The sequence below is a fragment of the Triturus cristatus genome, chromosome 6 (assembly GCF_964204655.1).
Source record: "Triturus cristatus chromosome 6, aTriCri1.1, whole genome shotgun sequence".
NCBI classification, from domain to species: domain Eukaryota; kingdom Metazoa; phylum Chordata; class Amphibia; order Caudata; family Salamandridae; genus Triturus; species Triturus cristatus.
In genome coordinates, this window is record NC_140589.1 from 967,148,277 (window position 1) to 967,171,816 (window position 23,540).

General features: G+C 40.8%; 1 protein-coding gene across 9 annotated transcripts in view; it reads right to left on the bottom strand.

Moving 5' to 3' along the window:
* The window catches only part of NCOA7 (nuclear receptor coactivator 7), an 830,008-nt gene that overhangs the window by 249,121 nt on the left and 557,347 nt on the right, over positions 1-23,540 (bottom strand). For all 9 annotated transcript variants that reach the window (XM_085611678.1, XM_085611685.1, XM_085611679.1 and 6 more), the window contains one exon: positions 9,081-9,249. In XM_085611678.1, the coding sequence (XP_085467804.1) occupies positions 9,081-9,249 (169 nt within the window). The remainder of the gene's footprint in view (positions 1-9,080; positions 9,250-23,540) is intronic.

A 23,540-nucleotide genomic window follows, 5' to 3' on the forward strand; every position in this document is an offset into this window, starting at 1 on the left:
TGATTAAATAAAATCACATCCATTGTTGTAAAGATTGTATGGTGGTGCCTGACTTTGATTCGATACTATTGATTAATTCTTGCATTGATTTATCTGTTTTAATTGTTCTCCACTGGGACATTCTCTCATTGTACCATGATGGCCTACTGGCACCTTTTATAAAGAGTTTGCCGCGCTACTGGTCCCCCACGTGCTGTTGATGTATCAAGAGTCCTTGGACACTGGATCGCTCCCCTCCGTCGTTAGGAGAAGCGGTCATAGTGGCATTGCTCAAGCCAGACATACCACCTGAATGCTGGGACTCCTGTCGCCCTCTATCTTAAATAAATATACACAACAAGATCTAAGCCATAGTACTTGCCAAATCGCCTGTTAACTCTTTTTACCCTAGCTTGTGAGACCAGACCAAACAGGCTTTATCCCTGGGTGCCCTATATCGCATCATTTATGTACCATATTCGCAGTAATGCATCAGTTACACCCTCAGATCTTAACAGCTGCTCTTCTGGGTGCTACCAAGGCATTTGATTCGTTAGAGTGTTACATTCTTAATTATACTGCATATGCCGTGCTTTGCATGACACCTTTGCCTCCCACACCCCTCTGCCCCTTGCAGCATTGCAACATATACACACTAGCCAATCTCCATGCAAATTGATCACCAACCTCTAGAATCACATGCACAACTCCTTCCAAAGGCTTGGAACGTGGAACTAGACTCCCCCTTGTCAGACGAACTGTGGGCCTATTGCTATGGTCAATTAGAATTGCTATCTCCTAATTACTGGCTGCGTCCTATCCATTTCAAATATATACACTGTTTATACCTTACGCTGTTACAACTTTTTAAAATTGGGTTATCTCCCGATTCTCACTGTGCAAGATGTTACACGCCAAAGGCTATGCTCCTACATTTAGCTTGGATCTGCTCAAAGGTCGCTGACTTTTGGAGAGAGGTGTACATTATATTGCATGAGATAACTGGCATGTCCCTCCCCCACATTCCCTTGGTTGGCTTACTAAGCTATATGAAAGAAGTACTTTAAATGCACCGCAGGCTCAGGGCCATGTTACTTCTATTAGCGAAACACAGGGTAGCAATAAATTGGGACAGAACACTAGCCCCGACAATTGCAGCCTGGCTATCAGACGTGTCATACTGTCAGGAACAGCTCTCCGCATGTTGTAAACGCATGCTACTCAGATCTAGTTCCAAGGACATTTGGGAACCTTTTTCTGCCTTCCATCGGCCGAAGGAGTCGGATTTGCTACAGCTAGATGGAACCACACCATCGCTATTAGGCCGATTGCTACGATGTTTATACTCCCAACTAAATGTCCAGCACTTTTATCCTTTCTGTTTTACCTTACCCCACAACCACGCAATATAGGCCTTAATGTGTTGATAAAAGATCTGTAAATGACCTCACTCTCACTATATTACCAATGTTGTAACCATGTGAATGGTGTCTACTATACAGTTGGATGCTTATGAGATTATTCTTCCTAAAAGCATGACTGTTGGTGGTGCATTGCTACTATTTCTAAATGTCAAAACAAAAAGTCCACTGGCATGAGTTTAGCATTAGATTGCATCTCAGAAACCATCATCCGACTCTCACCTGCTGCAGTAGTGGCTGTGGCATTTTTCTTAATGCATGTTTGTCCCAAAAGTTTGAGCTGTGTTTTACCATTATCAGATTTCTTCATGGTGCCTTAGTGTCGAAAGAGTGGTGCACAGAATTACTCAGTAAAGTCTGTTTGAGATCCTGATGGATTCATGTGCCTTAGGAATACTTCCAAGAAGGCGGCTGCCTATTCCCTGATTGAGTTAAGCATGCGCAAAAACAACAAGAATTTCCTCTCCTCTCGACGGCTTGCACTCTCCCCAATTGTAGGTTCAGTGCCAAGCCTCCAAATCACTTTACTGTCAAGCACAGAATCATAAGCCCATCCATTATCCCTACTCGTACTGCTCTTTGGCCCGTGCAGTCACCCTACAACTGCTGCATCACTGGGAAATTCTTGCCATCAGGCCCAAGAATGCTGCTGCTCCCACATCTGCTAAGAGTCCAGCTGAATTGGATAACTTCCCCCTGCTTCTGTGTTCTCTCAGTTAGCTCGATAAATTGGTATGGGTATCTCTGATTACTTTAGGAGCAACTTTGTAGATGGGGGTTCAGTGGTCAGTTACAACTAATTGAATTTGCCAATTTATAGGTGTTCCAAAGGAGCTCATAGGTGGGAAAACTACACTGCTCCAAAGTCACCCCACATCTAGGATTTATTTTTTAATGTTTAGTCCTTGCAGCAAGCTTCTACCCAGAGTTTTACAAGACATGCACCTACCCTAAAGGATCCAGCCAGACATAAGCAGCTGCCCTTTCTGAATGACCCAAATCATTCTGGGCCAAACATGGCAGGGAGTTGATTTTTTGCCTTACATTTCCAAACCATAAAGGGGTGCCAACTGAGTGGAGGACAAAACTCAGACCATATCTAAATACAAAAAATCAATAGGAGAATGGATCACTTGTAACCACTCTACCAGGGTTTTTTAGTTAGTGGTTCCTTCTTAAAAACTGTCATACATGTACGTAACCGGAAATTGAAAGGGGTGGTATACATCTTCGTTCTCCGCCTATATGTAGCTTGACAGCATAGTCATAGGGTATGTTGGGTAAGCTGACCTCATCCCAGAGGTTAACCAATGGTATTCGCAGTAGTATCCAGAGACAAAAAAGTAAAACAATTATTGTGGTAAGGGGAGATTAAAACTCTTCAAACATCCTCACTTGAGTGAAAATATTTACTGGTGGGTGGGAGTTTAAAGAAATTAAAATGGTGGGCGTGTGCTTTTAGACCGTGTTACTATGTCTGACACACTGAAAATGTCCATTTATACGGTCGACATTTTTCAGCCTCGTTTGCCAAGCTGGGTCTAGGGGGCTTTCTTCAGGACCAGAGAGAGTATATCTATGCAATTTCAATTTGTATTGCACTTCTCAGTTGGGTTAAAATTAGTCTGTTTGGATTAGGTCAACAGTACCTGTAATTTGTGAAAAAGAGAAAAAAAGAAGGACGGGAGAAAACTAAGTCAGTACCTCCCTTTAATACATTCTGGGTTTTCATCTTTACGTTCATACATAGTAAGAAAATTAAGGCTCATATTTTATGCCTTCTGGCGCATTTCGCTATTCAAATACACATCATAGAAATTATGGCATTACTTCCGATGGGCGTGCGTTAGTTGTAAGGCACGTAAGGTCTCATAATGTTAGTTTAGATTATAATCGTAAGAGTACTTCTTAATCCATATTGCCACGTAAAGTAGTGAGAAAGAGCAACAATTCTCAACAGGTATTATTACGCTAGACAATTAAAATTGTATGTCCAAGACATTAGACCGAGGGGAAAAAAGGAAGACTCTTTGAAGAATTTTTGAAGAATGTATTTAAATCAAAACATCATTTGAGCGTCATTCGTGGGAACACGAGAAAGTAATTTTTACAGTTGTATCAGCACTGTAGAAATACATTTTTGAGAAAATAATAAATAGTAACAACCCAAATTGTACTTGGTGCCGGATGTGAAAGTGAAAGTGGCGACACAAGTGACAATTGTGAAAAACAGCGACGGCGGCGCAAGAGAAGTGACAAATAATGTACAGTGAGAACAATTTCATATAAAATATACTGTGGTCGAGGAAATAAATTGATTATTTATGGTAATTCAAGACAATCGTTTTGAAACGAGAAAACCATAAGAGAAATGTTGCGCGATTAATGGCGCTGAACGGTTCAGCGCCATTAATCGCAACGATTGTCTTGAATTACCATAAATAATCAATTTATTTCCTCGACCACAGTATATTTTATATGAAATTGTTCTCACTGTACATTATTTGTCACTTCTCTTGCGCCGCCGTCGCTGTTTTTCACAATTGTCACTTGTGTCGCCACTTTCACTTTCACATCCGGCACCAAGTACAATTTGGGTTGTTACTATTTATTATTTTCTCAAAAATGTATTTCTACAGTGCTGATACAACTGTAAAAATTACTTTCTCGTGTTCCCACGAATGACGCTCAAATGATGTTTTGATTTAAATACATTCTTCAAAAATTCTTCAAAGAGTCTTCCTTTTTTCCCCTCGGTCTAATGTCTTGGACATACAATTTTAATTGTCTAGCGTAATAATACCTGTTGAGAATTGTTGCTCTTTCTTACATACCTACCCACCTCTCAACGTGGTATATGGGTTATACTCCTGTTGTTATATACAAAAAAAAAACGTAAAGTAGTGAGGCACAGTTATCGTGGATTAACAAAGTTGGGTTCTCAAAGAGGTGCTGATTACGGCTCAGTAAAGAGCCCCCAATGCAGTTGCTGGTTTACCTTTAAAGACACTTGTTATGGCATCTTCGGTGCTCGGCAAGCATGTCCCACCTTGCAGTAAAGGGAAAACGGTATTTAATAAAGGCCTTACTTTGATTAGGTCAAGCGCGGTCCTTCAGCGTCTTCTCTCACCTGCAGCATGGGATTTTCTCTGCTTGTGCTTGCTCTGCCCTCGGTGGTGCCGGTTGTTCTTGGAGCCTTCTTTTGTTTCATTGTCTCAATAGACATGGAAAAAATACTCCATGGCTTGTATTTAGTGGGTTATTTTGCGACATGGTGTCAATAAAGATTTACTGGTGTAGTTAATATATCGTATTTGCGCGCAAATATCATGAAAAATTTTAAAAATTAATTTGCGGATCTTAAACGTTAGTATGAACAGTACATAATTAATGATTTTGTGACACAGTGATTAATTAAAGTGACTAAGGTGTGGCTTAAGAGTTCAGTGCACTCATTCTTTTGGTTGCGATTAAGTAGTGAGTTTTCTAAATACACCTAAATCTGTATTTTAGCCTATTTAGAGAATGTATTTAGTCCATGGCTTGTGGGTTATTTTGCGACATGGTGTCAATAAAGATTTACTGGTGTAGTTAATATATCGTATTTGCGCGCAAATATCATGAAAAATTTTAAAAATTAATTTGCGGATCTTAAACGTTAGTATGAACAGTACATAATTAATGATTTTGTGACACAGTGATTAATTAAAGTGACTAAGGTGTGGCTTAAGGGTTCAGTGCACTCATTCTTTTGGTTGCGATTAAGTAGTGAGTTTTCTAAATACACCTAAATCTGTATTTTAGCCTATTTAGAGAATGTATTTAGTCGCTTGTAAATAGGCTAATTTTTAATTATGGAATTTAGACAGGGAATATTGTCAATTAAACTGGTGCCACAGTATATCGTTGTTCAGTCCGTGCACATTAGTTTTTAAACTGCGGACCCACAGCTGTTCTTTCTCAAACAAAAGACGTTCTGCATTCTGATTTTTGTTGGTTAGCATCTCTATGATTGTCCAGTGGAGGTCCTCAACAGTATGGTCGGAGTCTATGTAATGTTTGCTCATTTTGGTTGTTGCTTTTTTACATTTGATGTTACTTTTATGTTCTCCGATCCGCAGTTTTACTTTGACACGTCATCCCAATATATCTGAGCCCACATGGGCACGTGATCATGTAGATCACGTGCATGGAATTGCAATTAGTATGTTGTCGCTGTGTCCATACTAAATTATCAGATAGAGACAGCGTTTTTGTTGCAGTCGTTATTTTGCAGACTACGCAGGAACCGCATGGATAGTGTCCTGTGATCGGACTCCGGTTCCAAGCTGTAGTAATGCTTTCTGTTTTCATCTTAGGTGCAGGTCGAGTATGTACCAGAAGGTCTTTCAGGTTTCTTGTCCTCTTATTCGCAAACCTTGGTTTTGGCCATTTCAGGTTGCCGGAAGTGACGATCTACCAATTCTTAATCCAGTGTATGAAGTCCTGGAGGTTGTCACTAGTATCATTCCAAATCACGATAATATCTATATATCGCTTCCAGAATGATATTCTGGAAGTGAAAGGATTTTGGTCGTTGAGTACATGTTATTGCTCAAAATTGCTCACATACAGGCCTGCTACCAATGGAAGCGATATATGGATGATATTATCGTGGTTCAATTTTGGAAAAAAACTTAAGTGGCGACCTAGGTGGGATGAGTAGGCCTCGTCTGGAGCCCACTGGTTTTGAAAGTGCCGCTAGAATTCTGCATGTTTTTCGGTGTATTGGCACATAAATGTTAATGGTGTAGATTATCCGTAAGGCACCACCTGCCTTCATTACTCTTATTTATGCCTTTACCCTTCCTCTTGGGAAACCCTTACCCTATTTTTTCATTGTCTTGTTGACCTCATTTTCTTTAGGGTGCATAACATACAAATGTTCTACCTGGTGCAAAATATTAATGTAAAATTCAGAGTTACGGTTTTCTTTTATAGCTCGTTTGCTAGAACTGAGTTTGATATGCAAGTGTTTCTTGGGGCCCGTTTTAGAAGACACTGTTTAGGTGGAATCCACTGTACTTTGTTTGGGTTCTGATACACAGGTAAAATAATTTTTACCAAAAAGTGAATGCATCACACGTTTCCTCCCTCTAAATACCCATTTCATAACAGTCGAGCTCCTGCCCCATATTTGGTCACAATGCAACCATTATTAGGTCATGGGGGGTCCTCCGAACTTGAGGTTAAAGAAACCAAGAAGACTTACTTTTTGCAGCCAAAATGGTGACTGTCCACGTTGCTTATCATTGGATGCAGGAATCTGGATCACATATTGATAAGACAACACTGTCTACATTCCCAGACATCATTTCTACTTCTGAAGAACTGGTGTGTAGTACCAAAATATCGTGGACTATTAACTTAAATATAGTGTCTGAATTATTGTTTTTAAAATCACCACCACATGAGAATTATCAGAAAATGTACATAAAATGGGGCAAAATGTACATAAAATGGGGAAAAATGTATAAAACAATATTTACGACACAATATTTATTACATCAGCAAGTATTTTGTACATGATATTCTAACATACAATCCCAAGACCAAGTCAATTCCCAATATAAACCATCAGAGTAGTTTGGCAATTATCTGTTGAAGCAAGTTTTGCAAAAACAATCTTTGGCTCCACAGGCTGGGTGCGGGGGGGGGGGGGGGGGGGGGTAGCATCCCTCAAAGTACACAGGGCTCCATACTGCATCGATATATACACAAACAATTGGTATGTCCATTAAAAAAACAAAGGCTCCATACATATCCACAATACAATCATCTTCTTTATGCAAAATAAATGGCGAAACATTGTTCTAAAATGAATAATTTGCCACATCTCAAAATGTGCAAACAATGGTTCACGCGAAACTCATTCTTCACAAAAGATTTGGACACACACACACAGCAAACATTACTGCAACCACTGTAGTGTAGTATTACAACACAATTCGACTAGTAGATTTCTAGTGTAGCAAATGCAAATGTATTCATGCCATAAATCGCATAATTTGCATTGTGTAGTCCATGGTTAAAACAAGAAATATGCATCGTGGCCCCCACGTGAGTGACAACCATAACCAAACAAAGTGAAACAAGTGGTGAAAAATCGCAGGTCCCTTGGTAAACAAACAGCCACGCAGAGACGTCCTATTAGACCAGATACACAGTTGCCTAACCACACACTGTTAAGGTATATCCGAGGGTTTGTTTGCATCAACGTCGACAAGGTTTTTGTTCCGTCAAGAGAAATGAGGGTCTCATCAGGACTAAGGAATAGCCTTAGGGATTGGGGACCTCAAGTGAATTGAAAAACAAGCAATCTGAGTTACTTCGCATAAGATGCTGAAAATCACCAAGTAAGTGCAGGTAGGCATAAAGACACTCACGTACGCCGGACCCATGAGACGGACAGATAGGTGAAATGTAGCCAAGATCCGTGGGGATAAGTTTAAGGCAGCCCACGAAAACTCCGTATTCAGAGACAAGCTGGCAAGCGGTCCACATAGACCGTCACTCCCAAGTTCACATGCACATTTGGGTTGCTCTTAAATATTTCTCAAACGGAGTCAGGCAATTTGAGTTTAAAACTCTTGCCCTGAAGAAGTGACAAAGAAGGCTATGTTGCAAAACAGGATATCATTTTCAGTAATCACCTTTTTGATTGGGTGTCTCCAATTGTATTATAGCAAAAAATCTTCAATTAATATAATCTTTGTTGGTTGAAAAGTCTTCCCTATGTGGACATTGTTTGTGACCTCTAAACTGTTATTTGTATCAAATATTAGTGCTTAAAAGAGGGACACTGCATTTATTAAGTGAGGTGCTGGTGCATGATGAGCCAATTCCCTTCATTACTTTTCTCATATGTACTTGTTGCAGACTAGCCAACTGTCCATCACAAATAAAAATTGAAAGTCCCTAACAAATCAGACATACTACAACAATCTAACACAGGGCCGAAGCCAAGCAACACATGCATACCATGTCCCAGTAGATCTTGTTGATTCTGCTTGCATGTTCAAAACAAAAAAGAATAATTGATGGAAATTCCCCTTGCGAGTACCATAATGTCAAGCTAATGTTCCTAACATGGTCTATTGACAACACTGATATTCTACATAGGCATTTATCCTCTCCCATGTTTTTACCTTTTGAAAAGGTGTCTTTGACAAACTGAAGGGCTACTCTTGACAGTTTCTTATGAAAAATACTGTCCAAGAGAAGCAATGCTTGCATTTGTTGGATGTACAGTGAGCTCTCACACAACATGAACACTGCACTAAAATAAAATATAAATGCGAGGTCCACAAGCCATTCCAGGCAATATTTTCTAATACAAATGATTGTCATGTGGTTAAGGATTCTGAGGAAGGGTCGTATTTTAATTCCAGTCTTTTAAATGTATTGAGCGGGTAGGATCCAGTTCTAATAATGATTAACACATTTTAAGTGATGTGGCGCTGTTAAATAAATATATATGTATTTATGGGAAAATCTGTAGCTTATACGCCCTCACATTTATTTTTTTAGGGTCAGGAACGGAGGTTCAAAATTCGAGAAGAAACTAGGTTAACAGAGTGAAACAAATTCTGCAAAGACTAACATACCAGGTGACACTCCGACCTGACTTTTACAACTCACCTTTCTCTTGGAACTGCAAACCAGTATTCCGGCTGTTTCCTTTTCCTGGCATACTGCTGCACCATAACTGTAGACTGTGAGCTAAATGATTTTCTCATTGGTTTTCCCACTTTAATACACAGAAACATCGGTGGGGTCTTGCTTTTCTCCTCTTTTGACGGTAGCATATCTGAAGTAAAGGAATAAATGTATTTGATCTCTTTGGAGTACATTAGACATATTTAAAGAAATAATAAACACAGATGAAAATATCACTATTGCTTTAAAAGAAAAGGACTCGTGCCGGGTTCACAAGAAATAGTTTTGCAAGTCTGGTTTTATGACACATGCACTTGATGTGTGTATGCCCTAGAGCCTACTGTAAGCTTCCCTGGGTGTGCCAAACCACATAGTACTATTTAACTACAGAGCACCACCACGGCTGACCACCGGTTCTGCACCTCAGTCTACTGTATACAAAAATATATGAGTCCTGTGCACAATTCTTCCAAAAGTCCGCCGCAGAAGGACTTTACTGATTTACAGATATAAAGACTTTTTTAACGAAAGAGGAAGGTGCACCAGTAAGAAGTCCAAAGCAATATGGAAAGTCCTTATTGTGTTACTTTAATTCTTGTATATTTTCTTAAAAACAGACATCAGCCAACGCGTTTCGTTCTATAAGACAAGAACTTCTTCAGGGCTGAAACAAGTAACAAACAAATATACAGACATAACTACATTGATATAAAAGTATAAATAATACACTGTGTTGTGAACAAAAAAGAGAAAAAAGAGAAGCACATAGGACCATACAGAAAGACATAAATATATACACAAATATTCATACAATACATATATATATATATATACAAAAATACATCAAACCTTTGTACTTTAAAAACAAGTAAATACATTCAAATGTCATGAATAGTATAAAATTCAATAGCAACCATTGATTCAAAGAATGAAGTTCATTGCAAATATTCCCAACCTAATTTAAACACTTATATATACATATTTTTAAAGGACATATAAACAACTTAAACTTAAATGGTGTGCAGCCTAGCGGAAAGGCCCCAACAGAGAAGTGAGAAAAAAAAAAAAAAAAGGGGGGGAAGGAATATCTAATTAAAGTGATCTCACCTCTACTTTAGCGACGTTGGATTCTCGCAAATGTCAATCAGTTTCCACACGATTAATAGATCGTTATTGAAATGAGACTCAGTAATGATGTGTATAACATTGAGTCAAATAAGTATCTTTCAAAAAGTCTAAAAGTTAAGTAACCGAGAAGAAAAGAGAAAAGAGTAAATCCTTCAAATAGAAAAACCACGAAAAATAAGGAATAAAAACGAACAGTAAATTTGACTCATGTGTGCGTGAAATGAATAGTTGCCAAAAAAATAATAACACAAACAACTTGTATATGTTTGATCCATAAGATATTATCAACGATTCAATTTATATACAGCATGCCAAGGGATTTTTGAAATGAGATATGCAATTTATTAAACTAATCTATGGTCAAACTCAAGACTAATCCCAAAAGGTAGCTCACCTAAATGACGTATGAAAATCACTTGAGAGGTATAGTAAAGGATACCAATATGTCCTTTAAGTCGTGACGCCAAGTGGCAGGAGTCTGAATGTTAAATAGACATTTCAGAGCGCTAAAAAAAGTGAAAGGAAAATGGTAAACGAAGGAAAAACACAAGAACAGGCAGCAGCACTGAATGAAGCAGCAGAAAAACGATACTCAAAAAGGACTACACATAAGGCTACTAGTATGAGAGATAAACATGACCACAGTACTAGTAGTCAAAAACAAAATAAGTTCTACTTCATATTGACAGATATTAGAAACACCAATAGACGCTGGGTCAATGAAAGCAGTCGCGAATCAAGAAATGGTTAAAGTTGTCCAACATATGCGATGCTAATCTATTAACATAGGCATAAAAATCATCAGGCGTGTACCATGTGTATCGTCAAAGCGAGGGAGGGCAAAATATCACTGACCCCAACAAAAGACAACAGGTCCTGTAGTTTATCGGTCCCTAATAAAAAATCTAACCGGGGTGTAGGATGACAAGTACTTGTAACGAAAATACCCGTTACCAGGATTCAGAGAGAACATATAATATGCACAAGAGGAAAGCTTACCTTTTCCGTATACGAAAAGCAGCGAAAAGCGTAACGCGATAGACCAGCACACCTGTAAGTTAGCTGGTTGCCGCGGGAATGATGTTCGAATATATTGCCGGAAATGAGGTCGCGCCTCCCGAGGTGTAAGTTGGAGGGCCTGTATATAGAGGCGCCATATTGCAGTGGCCTAGAGTAAGCATCAGCAGATGCGGAATCAAAAAATGAAACGGATTTAAATATAAACGAAGGAGATAAATGACCGGCCGTTACCAAAATGATAACACGGGCATTGCCAGTCCACTAATATATGGACACAAAAGAAACAGTTATAAAAGTTAAATACCACCAAAACAGTATAACGTGAATAGTACACGCGTTATTGAGATATCGCGTCCAAGTTGTAGCCAAAACGGATTAGATACTCCCATAGTATCATATTAACAGAAGCGTGATGTGTAGTCCAGATAGTACTGGTGAACCAAGTATCAAAAACAACAAATATATATATTTTGTAACGTCGGCCGAAGAGCGCCATATTTGAAAGGTTTAATCACACTTAATAACAAGTGTGAGTTTAGATCTTATTGTGAATAGAAAACGCGTTGTTAATATATCGCGTCCAAATTATAGCCAAAACAAATTGGATACTCCCATTGTATCATAATTACAAAAGCGTGACGTGTAGTCCAGATAATACTGGTGAACCAAATATCAGAAACCACAAATATATATGTTTTATAAAATAGGCCGAAAAACGCCATATTTGAGAGGGGTAATGACACTTAGTCACAAGTGTGAGTTTGGATCATAATAATAATATTAAACAGGACGTCTGAAACATACCAGGATCTATCATATGCAGTTAAGCAGGTTGTACTGTATTAACGCGTTTCGTTCTATAAAACAAGAACTTGAATAATGTATAAGTCAGGCACTGTTGTTTATACAGAATTACGTGTTGAACAAGAGAAATATGTTTTTTTGGACTGATGAAGAGATGTTTATATATGTTTTGATTGATTGGAGGTGATATATCTCCACCTATATTTTCAAAAAAAGATGTCTTTATGGAGAGAGGTATATTTATTATTTATACCTAATCCCAGGTATACATTTGAAGTAGAAAAACTAGACAATAGCACTATGGGCATACGCACATGAGAAGAGAAAGGAAAAATAAAAATAAAAGTAAAGCAAAAAATATATACATATGTAAGTGATGCATCGCATAGATATGAACTGATCCCAGATCATATCAAAGTGATTAAGTACACATATTGATTATGAGCGTGTATCGTCACGAACATAGAACAAGGCTCAGCTTAAATGAGAAAAATTATTTCAGTTAAACCATCATAAGAAATAATGCATCTCGCTGTCAGAGTTGTGTCCCAAGGTGGCAGCTCGTAAGCGACAAATCCATTTGGATTCACATTGTCGCAATATCAACTCTCTATTTTGTCCTCTTTTGCCTCCAGGGATATGTTCTATTCCATGGAACCAAAACGAGGAAGGGCAGTCAGTATGTTTCATCCTGTAATGTTCAGTGATGGGGTATCTGGTGTCATTGTTTATTAGGGCTCTCCTGTGTTCTTGTATACGTGTTTTTAAGGGGCGGATGGTACTACCCACGTAAATGATGTCACAATCACATCCCAGGATATATACAACATGGGTAGTATTACAGTTGATAAATTCATTGATGTAAAACGTTCGTACACAGTTGTATGAAAAGCTTTTGATCTTATTTTTACCCATGGGGCATACGTTACAGCTGCCACAAACAAAGAATCCTTTGGGTTTGTTCGGAAGCCAAGTACCACTTGTTTGTGGAGAGGTAATATAACTGGGACACAAATCGTTTCTCAAGGAAACGCCTTTTTTGTATGTAACACTAGGCGTTATAGGGATGCTATCTTTAAGTCCATCAATAGAGGTCAAAAAATGCCAATTCTTTCTTAGAGCTCTAAATATATCATCACTATGTGTAGTGTATTGAGTAATAAATCTTGCCATGTTATTAGATTTGTTACCAGTTTTGTTTGTGTCCAGTAGTGTTGCATCCCTGGTTGAGGACAAAATTCTTTTTTCAGCATTGTCAAGAATCTTATTACTATAGCCTCTGGTTTGAAATCTTTTTTTGGTTTCTCTGACATTTGAGAGGAAATTGTTCTCCTCGCTGCAATTTCTTCTGATGCGTACAAATTCCCCAAAGGGGATGTTCTTAATTACTGAACTTGCATGGGCACTAGAGGCATGTAGAACTGAGTTGCATGCAGTCTCCTTTCTATAGAGTTTACTGTGGATCGTGTTATTTTCAACATAAAAGTTGATATCAAGAAAGTTTATACTGCTTTTATGGTATGACATAGTCAGTTTTACATTAAACACATTATCATTTAGATATGTGTGGTATTGCTCCAATTCATCAACAGAGCCGGACCAGAGACAGATGATATCGTCTATGTACCTCCCCCAGAATACGATGTATTCTGTCCAGGGGGAGGCACATCGGGCCCAGGCATGCTCCTTCTCGTACCACCCCATGAAGAGGCAGGCGTACGAAGGAGCAAACCTGGAACCCATCGCCGCGCCCTTGATCTGCTGATACCACTGGTTGTCATGTAAGAAAAAATTATTCATTAATATGATATTGACCATCTTAATGACCATCTCATTATGTTCGTAACGCTCAGCACCCTCTCTGTCCAAAAAAGAGCGTAATGCCATTAGGCCAAATTTTTGATGGATACACGTGTAGAGACTTTCAACATCAAATGTTACAAATAGTAATTCCTCAGACCATTGAAAGTCTTTAAGTTTGACTAGGATATCTTTGCTATCCTTTACGTAAGATGGTAAGTCCAATACATATTTACATATTTGGAGATCTACAAAATGTGAAAGTTTTTCTGTGGGTGAACCAACTCCAGAAATGATAGGTCTTCCTGGGGGGAATCGTCCCCCCTTGTGTATTTTTGGTAGGATATATATACAAGGGAATGAAGGACAATCAACCTTTAAGAATCTGTATTCATCATCTGATAGTAATGAGATATCCCTCCACTCAACCAGTGTGGAATTGATCATAGTGGAAAGGGCTGGTATTGGGTTATTTTTAACTTGCCTGTAACATGTGTTATCCCTTAGTTGTCTATTGATTTCATTGAGATAGTCTGTGCGATTCATAATGACCACATTTCCCCCTTTGTCTGCCTCGCGGATCACTATGGTATTGTCGTTTTTTAGACGCTGCAGGGCCTGTCTTTCTTCAAGGGAAATGTTCTGCGTTTTACGTGGTTTAAATTTGTTTGGTGTTTCAAGGGCATAAAATTCTTCAGTCATTTTTTTATAGAAGATATCAATTTTTGGGTCGTATCCAAATGTAGGTACAAATTTGGATTTAGGACGTAAACCACTATCATTATGGACATCTTGACAGACATTAAATTCATTCAACAGAGAGGGTATATCACTTGGACAATCATCACAGATAGACAAAAGACATTGGATATTTTTAATGTCCGCTATTGTATGAGAACTAGGTTCAGAAATTGTTACATTGGTGTCCTGTTCATGGGGTTTGTTCGAAAAATAATCACGAAGTTTAAGATTTCGAACAAATTTATAGAGATCCACATGTATGTTGACCAAATCACCACGTTTTTATTCCTTATTTTTCGTGGTTTTTCTATTTGAAGGATTTACTCTTTTCTCTTTTCTTCTCGGTTACTTAACTTTTAGACTTTTTGAAAGATACTTATTTGACTCAATGTTATACACATCATTACTGAGTCTCATTTCAATAACGATCTATTAATCGTGTGGAAACTGATTGACATTTGCGAGAATCCAACGTCGCTAAAGTAGAGGTGAGATCACTTTAATTAGATATTCCTTCCCCCCCTTTTTTTTTTTTTTTTTCTCACTTCTCTGTTGGGGCCTTTCCGCTAGGCTGCACACCATTTAAGTTTAAGTTGTTTATATGTCCTTTAAAAATATGTATATATAAGTGTTTAAATTAGGTTGGGAATATTTGCAATGAACTTCATTCTTTGAATCAATGGTTGCTATTGAATTTTATACTATTCATGACATTTGAATGTATTTACTTGTTTTTAAAGTACAAAGGTTTGATGTATTTTTGTATATATATATATATATGTATTGTATGAATATTTGTGTATATATTTATGTCTTTCTGTATGGTCCTATGTGCTTCTCTTTTTTCTCTTTTTTGTTCACAACACAGTGTATTATTTATACTTTTATATCAATGTAGTTATGTCTGTATATTTGTTTGTTACTTGTTTCAGCCCTGAAGAAGTTCTTGTCTTATAGAACGAAACGCGTTGGCTGATGTCTGTTTTTAAGAAAATATACAAGAATTAAAGAAACACAATAAGGACTTTCCATATTGCTTTGGACTTCTTACTGGTGCACCTTCCTCTTTCGTTAAAAAAAACATAGTACTATTTGGTGAACTCCCACTTACCAACCCAGCATTAAATCTGGCCCTGCATAAAATCAAGTTAAAATACTACTACATAAGAGTAACATACATTTGTCCATGTAAGACCTATTTGCAATGTTTGGAAATGTGACACTTTACAAAACAGCAAACATCTGAGGAAGGAGATGTCCAAAAAATGTCCAGTGTGCCCAAAGCCCACCCATTCTGTGCACCCGGAATCGTTATTCCATCAGACACCCTGCATCATGTAACACAATTGTGCAGGAATTCTAGGGGGAGAAGCCCAACTTCTTGTTAACATAGCGGGTAAGAACCAAGATTACAAACTATACATCACAAAGAAAAAAAAATGTACACTTTGTGAACCTATAGAAAAAGCTCTCAATCCACAGTTCAACTATTTAGGCACCAGAACCGACAACAACTGGTTTGTTATAGACTATAATGGAAAGATAAAAGGAGGTAGCTCATTGCACGAGTCCTCCCATACTATAAAACATCTGTGACCTAAAAAGAAGAGAACTACAAAGAATGAAAAGAAATTGCCACTCTGCAAACTGACGATTCTTGATAGACCTACACGCTCATCAGGAGTGGAGTTTTACTTCACTTAAAACACAAATTGAAAAACATTGACCATTTTACCGTTTTTAGAAAACGCTCCAAAATATTTTTTTAAAATCATTACGTTAAACCTATCCAACTTGTCTCCCTTCCAAATTGTACACGGGTCCTAATCTATTTAGACAACTTCATTAAGCCCACAACAGGTGACGATAGCCAACATAACCATTATAGTAACCAACACCGATCAATCCCAGATTGTCCCACAAGCAAGACACGATCAAATACAGTAAAAAAAGAAAAACTTCTCATACACATCCATCTGGCTGGTCTCCACTCTGCAGCACGAACGCAGAGACTCACAACACACTACACAGTGCTCTGGTATAAGTGCACATAGGTGGTTCAATCATTCTTGATTTATTCAAATTAAATCATTGGGTAAAATTAGCCTCGAGACTGGTTCAGAATCAAAATTCCCTCCCGCCTGCAGCTCCCCTAATTGTGCGAGCTTTGTGGCAAGGATTTTGTTTGATTTGCTTCCTGTCGCGATCACAGACATCAGTTGGATAGAATCAAACTCAAATTAAAAGCTTGACAAAATATTGTGTGGCATGAGACAGGATGCCAGGGTACTCCCATGTTGTTAAAACGGTTTATGGAGCCGCTAGATGTCCAGATGGAAACGCTGGCCATCATTATTTACCAAAGCACATACTGAGCTAATCTAGTGCAAAGGGGCAAAAACAAGTACCTGCTTAAAGTCTGATTTGAGAAAATTCCGTCTTGGATTAACAGATAAACCAGCACTGGCCTTGTACATTTGAAATGTGCAGGGCACATACTAAAATGGCATTTCGACCATTTTTATTTCCTTGTAGGCTTGTGCACCTGGCCCCATGATCTTTTAGTTTAGTTTCATTTGAAGTGTGGACTTTTTGTTTGCTTTGTTATTAGAGTTCGTTTTTTTCCTCACTGTTTTAATGTCTAAACTCACGACATCAAGAATTGCTGAGCTCCAGTCCGACCATTGCATTTGTTTATTTTTCATTTTTTCTGGTGGCATCACTTTGTCCCTGGTCTCTGCAGTCCGATACTTTGGACCCGGAGTTGTTAGATGTCCTTGGACGTGCACAGACGGCGTGCTGCACCCACTTAAACTCTAGTCACACGGTTGGCTGGACATGCTACCTGGCTCCATATAGTTATGCGTGTTATCCATCACCCCTCTTTTGCAAGCATGCATTAGCACCCTTTGATTTTCAGGTATGACTCACAATTATTCTTTGACACTTGGTCGGCTTTGTATACCTTTGTGATGCGCATAATGCTCCATCTGCATTTAAACTTGCTCCCCTAATGTAGGATCTATTTTATTTTTTATTTATTTTAGCGATTTGTAAAGCGCCTGGTGACCCGAGGGCATCTAATGACTGGTAACCATCTTGACATTCTGCCCACATAAGAAACATGCATTATCGACATCAGTTCACGCACGGCGGAGCTGTGCTGAGCTGGGGCTGGAGCGTGAGCGAGAGCAGCCTCAGCAGGAGCAGGACTAGGCAGGACAGTGTTGCGTTGCGTTGCGGCTGCTGTTCGATCACTCGCTCGCTGGACAGCCTACGGGTCCCACCTGTTACTGTTACTAATACTAACATTTCGGATTTCAGACCATGGCGTTTTTGGCCCCGCCTGCTCTGCCTCTTTGGACCCACAGATCGCGCCCTCACCATACTTTTGTTAACCTGAAAACCAGGAACCTGAAGCCGGTTGAGTGAGGCAGCTTTCTTCTCCTGGATACAGCTCGGTAGCTCCTTACCTCCTGCAGTGTGAGGACGCGCAACGTTCCCTACCAAGAGGCCGCTTTCAAAGACGAGTGCCCCCCTCCCTCCCCCCTGTCAGTAAGCGGTATTTCAATAACGGCGAGCATCGTAACGAGATGTTTATTTTTTTTAAAACCTGGAAACATTTACTTCCTTTGACCCGCTAGTGCGATGCGCATTAGAAAACAAATTTTGTTATTTGAGCACAGTCTGAGTAACTGAGGATTGAAGGACAGTGCTAGTGCTACTGACTTTTTGTTCTTTTCAACAAACTTTATTTAAACAATCTTGCTTATTGAGAAGTGGACATTAGAGTCTATACCTTACTGCTCTGCAGATGCAGATGCAGCCTTTGGCAAGATAGGCAGACGTATGCCTTTGTTTTAGGTTTGATTCCACTCAAGCTCCTCAGCGGGACCTGGTTCATTATTTTCCTTTGGGTGTTTACATGCTCACTCACAGAAGAGACCTTGCATTTAAACAGTACTCACCTTAGAGCATTTTTTAGTGGACAGATTATCCGATTTCTCACCATCTTGACCTGCTGAAGGTCTTACCGGTGGTCCTGTGATTGGCTCTGCTCTCCTAAGGTGTATTAGACACTATTCTGGCAACAGAACACCAGGACCGGTCTTAGTTGTGCAGGCAGTAGCCTTATCTGCCGCCTGTTCAAGCCAGCACCTCTACAGACAAGGGAACCCCGGGTGGGACGAGGGTCCCAGGGGGTAGCAACGCGCATCTTGCACCAATCTGCACACTCTGGGAGGGACTACAAGTCCCAGAGTGCACCGCTACTTCGACCAGCTGCCGCGAGTGGGAGGCGTGGCCAATATGCTTATAGCGCAGCCTCACCCACCGCGGTGCGGGACCAAGGGCGGGCCGTCTGAGCCCTCCCGAGACTGGTAGAGGCTGGGCTGGGCTACTTTTTGCTCATTTGATTGTTCCTTTTCGTAGTAAGGGTTCCGACCAGTCTTAACTGATCCGTGGTTATGCCTCCTGTGGGGAAGGGTCCCTCTTGTAAGAGCAAGACTGGGGTGGGAGGAGGGGTTGTGGGAACGCTTGATGCTTTTTTGTCTAGGGCGGCATCTGCACAGATTCATGATCTCCAACTTACTGAACGTAGATTATCCTTAGAACCTTCGCTGCCACCCCCAATTGGTAGGACGATTCCCCCCACTGAGCTAATACATCTAGAAACACCGCCCTAAGCCAGTACACACCGGGTTCAAATATCTTATCAGATTCTACTTGTTCCCCTGACAATTATCCATGTCAACCAACGGTTATAACCAGGGGTAAGAAAGCTATGCAGGCTGGCAAAGGAGAGCTCCCCCTAAAGAAAAGGAAGGGTTGGGGTCCATTCAAGGCTATATTACAACTTACAGCCGGGGATAAACGGAAGGTAGCTCAAGGGGGGCACGAAGGATGTAGCCAGCCTACCATGGCTACTGGTGCAGTTACCAGCCAACCCACACCCACTGAGGAATCCCTCTACACTCGGATAGTGCAGGGAATTTCTAACCTCCTTGATCCCCTGATCCACAAACTGAGTTTGATAGAGGGCAGATTAAACAAACTAGAACAGGTTTTTATCGCATTCCTCCCCGAGCTGTGTTACAGCTCCGACGATCGGTGGATGCTGCTCCTCACAGGGGGACAGGGGAGACTAGGTTGCAAAAGGGGTTGTTTCTAACGTATCAAACTTTACTGAATTAGCCCCCGATGCCAGCCATCATACCTCCATGCCACAAGGGGGTCCCAGCTCATTGGGTTTGCATCCGGTTTTGAGAGAAACTCTGGCATGCTCTCCCAATCGACCGGGCCCAGTAGACGCCCAGAATGGTCCGACTTTTTTACATCTTCCCCCGGAAGCTACCCACTATACCATAGTTTTGGGCAATGTCCCTAGGCTATCGTCGCAGACATCTGAGGATTGGCCAACCCTGAGAAATAAGGCTTTACACCTACTGAGTCAAAGGACACAGGTTAACAACCAATTATTTGATTAATTTAAAATGGTACGTAGAGTATCATGGTTAGGGAAGTCTCACAAGTCTATCCGGGGTGATTGTGTGGTTTTAAGCTTTGGGTCCCCCAGTTTGGTTCAGCAAATCTTGGACAGGGCGGGGGATGTTGCCGCTAGAGACGACATATCTGTCCTTCCCCTAGGGTATTTTTACCGCCCCATGGTTACTTCCAGATATGCTGGAAGGAGATGGCCTTTTCAAATACATAATCAACTTAACTACCCTGTCCCCCTTAATAATTGATTTAATGAACTGGCCTCACTTGAAGATATCGACTGACTTATAGTCTCCGATTGTATTGTCTCTTCTGAGCATAGTATTTTTGGGGTCCTAGAGTTTTGTGGCAATGCCTCTCCCTCTTGAATTACATCTGATCTCTCTAATAAGACCAGAGTGACCCATACAGAGGGGAATGTTTCATGCAACAAACCTGAGCACCTCGGAAGAGCCTATCCCATCCTAGCGAGACAGAGAAGGGAGACGCAGAAAGACATGGCCAACGTATTGGACCCCATAATACAGCACTGCCCTCAGGGTCCTGACACACTGATGGAGGAGATACCGCCCCCCCCCCCTCCTTCTCCAGGAAGTATTCCTCAAGGTCATCTCAAGTCTGTTATGACAGTAGGTTCTTGGAATATTGCAGGTATTTTACCTAAAACTGCATCAGGTGACTGGACCGTGTTTATTGAACAGTTTGATCTCATGGCATACCAGGAGACCTGGTCTTCTGAACAGGCCTACTACCCTGGGTTTTTAAGCTTTTTCAAACCCGCACAAGGGGGGCGGAAGGGTAGACCGTCGGTTGGCCTCACATGTTGGGTGAGACAGCAAACTGGTTTTAGGGTTGTGGAGGTCTCTATCGACAGCCCAGATATTATGTCACTACGGCTTCGGATGAACCATGGCCGTGATACCTTGTTAATTATTGTTTATGCCAGAGGGCAACCGGGTGGGAGACCATCTGAGACGGTCGACCACCTTGACAGTTTTCTAGACAGAGGGATGGGTGCAACTTGTTAATTTTGGGGGACTAACTGCACCTTCTATCCGGAGGATGGTAATTTAAGTGCAGATGAGGACATGCAGTGGAACATTCCGACCCTAGACTTGTGCCCAATCAAAAAATGGACAGAAGCTGCTCTGCAACTCAAGGGGTTATGCCTGGGAAGGGGTGTGCGAGCAGTGAAGGGTGTGCATACTTTTAATAATGGCATTAGGAGCAGTCGTATTGATTTTATCCTTCTTAATGTTTAATCATGGCATTCCATAATTGACATGAAGGTCCAGGAACATATGGAAAGTGATCACGACCCGTTGATTTTGACAATTGCGGCCCGCCTCCACAGAACCCCTCCAAAAAGGCGGTTGGTGAATTCTCTCCCGCAGTATCACTTTCAAATGACATGAGGAGAGTAAAATGGACCAGGCTTGTTGAGAACGAAGGGGATTTAGGTGCAATGAAGGCCCTGATTGCTCATTCAATATCCTGCCTTAAAAGCTGTGTCTCCCAGGCGGATATTAATTTACTAGCTCCTCTGGTTCATTGAGACCTTTTTTCCAACCTTAAAACCTTTTTCATTAAGACCAGTAAAAAGAAGATAGGGGCATCAAAGGCCCCCAGGTATAACAAAACCTGCAAAGAGGCGTATCGCTCACTGTCCAGGGCTATTAGATCCAAAGACATGGGAGAAGTTAAACATGCTAGGGCAAATTACAAAGCAACCCAATTCAAAGCTAAAAAGGAGTGGGATGATAACCGCTGGCACGATCTTCTCCTAACTAGTAACGAGAAGAGTATGACAAAATTCTGGCAGCTAGTGCATTGGGGGAGTGACGGGACACCACACAAACCAATTAATTATGTTCCGCCGGAAGAGTGGGCCCTGTTCTTCACGGCCCAGTTCTCTACTAATGATAATCTGGATGTATTTAAAATTCCCCGCCCCATCCTTACCCTATCACTTAGCAACACCGAGGTTGAGACAGTACTCTCCCTTATTCCAAGAGGTAGGGCCCTGGGCCCAGATTTTGTGCCAGCAGATTTATTTAGCCACGATAAGGACAACTGGGTGGTTTATATAACCTTACTTGCCATTTCCATTGCCAGCGGTGCGAGTATCCCTGACACGTGGGCCGATGCACTAATTATCCCAATATATAAAAAGGGAGATCGAGCACTACCTGGCAACTATAGGCCTATTAGCCTCATAGAATCTGTTCAGAAAATAGTGGCCAGCTTAGTTCTAAGCCGAATCCAATCGTGGATAGAGGATTCTAAGATACTATCACCTCTGCAGGCAGGTTTCCGCCCCCATACCAGCACAATCGGCCAGGTGCTCAGGTTTGTGATGATTTATTGGAGGGTTGTTATCGTAGGTGGGGGCACATTATATGCGGCCTTCATTGATCTAAAGTCCGGCTTCAACTTGGTTCCCCGAAACAAAATGTGGGGAGCCTTCTTAGAAGTGGGGATGCCACTGGAACGGCTAGCCATGCTAGTTAAGCTGCAGGATTCCAATCACGCTCAGGTTCGATGGGGTACACATGGAGAGGTAACCGATACATTTCCAGTGTTAAAGGGCGTGCGTCAAGGTTGCGTTCTCGCTCCTACCCAGTTTTCTTTATTTATTGACCGGGTAGTGCAATACTATTCTACATGTCCCACTGATGCGCCAACTCTAGGGGGCTTGTAATTCCCCCTACTCATGTTCGCGGGCGATACCTTGATTTTATCTAAGACTCAATCCGGGCTACAGGTGGCTCTGTCCCGTTTTGAGGAGTTCTGCCGTGATCATGAGTTGGCATTCAATGTGGACAAGACAAAATTCATGGTTCTCTACAAATTTAAAGCTACTAAGGGCAAAGTTCATATGAATGGTGTTGCTTTAGAGCAGACTGAAGTGTTCACCTACCTGGGGATAACGTTAAACAGGAAGTTGAACTGGAAGCCACAGATCGATATCCTTGCCCTGAAGCACGCGCAGTTGGCTGGGGCCCTTCTAAAAGAACACAGGCTTTCACATACCAAACCTATAGCCCCTGCCATCAAAATTTATAACACCAAAGTTGTAAGCTCCATTTTATATGGCACGGAGCTGTGGGGCTACAAGGACATCAGATCCATGGTTACCGCTCAAAATAAATATGAGGGTGTAACAGGTCTGCCACAATCTACTCCATTGGTGCACTTATTTTTGGATCTGGGATGTCATCATATTGAGGATCTAGTTCGATTTAGGCCTATAGCCCTCTGGAGAAGGCTATGGGCCACCCCCGAGCTCTTATATGCTAAAGCCCTTCTGGATTTCAGGGGGGCGGGGACCCTAAGTAAGATCAGATGGCTCCAGTATATAAAAGAAACCTTAATAGAAATGGGGATGGGTAATTTGTGGGAGAATCCCGAATCGACCCCCTTCCCCTCAAAAAAAGAGCTTAAGGTTGT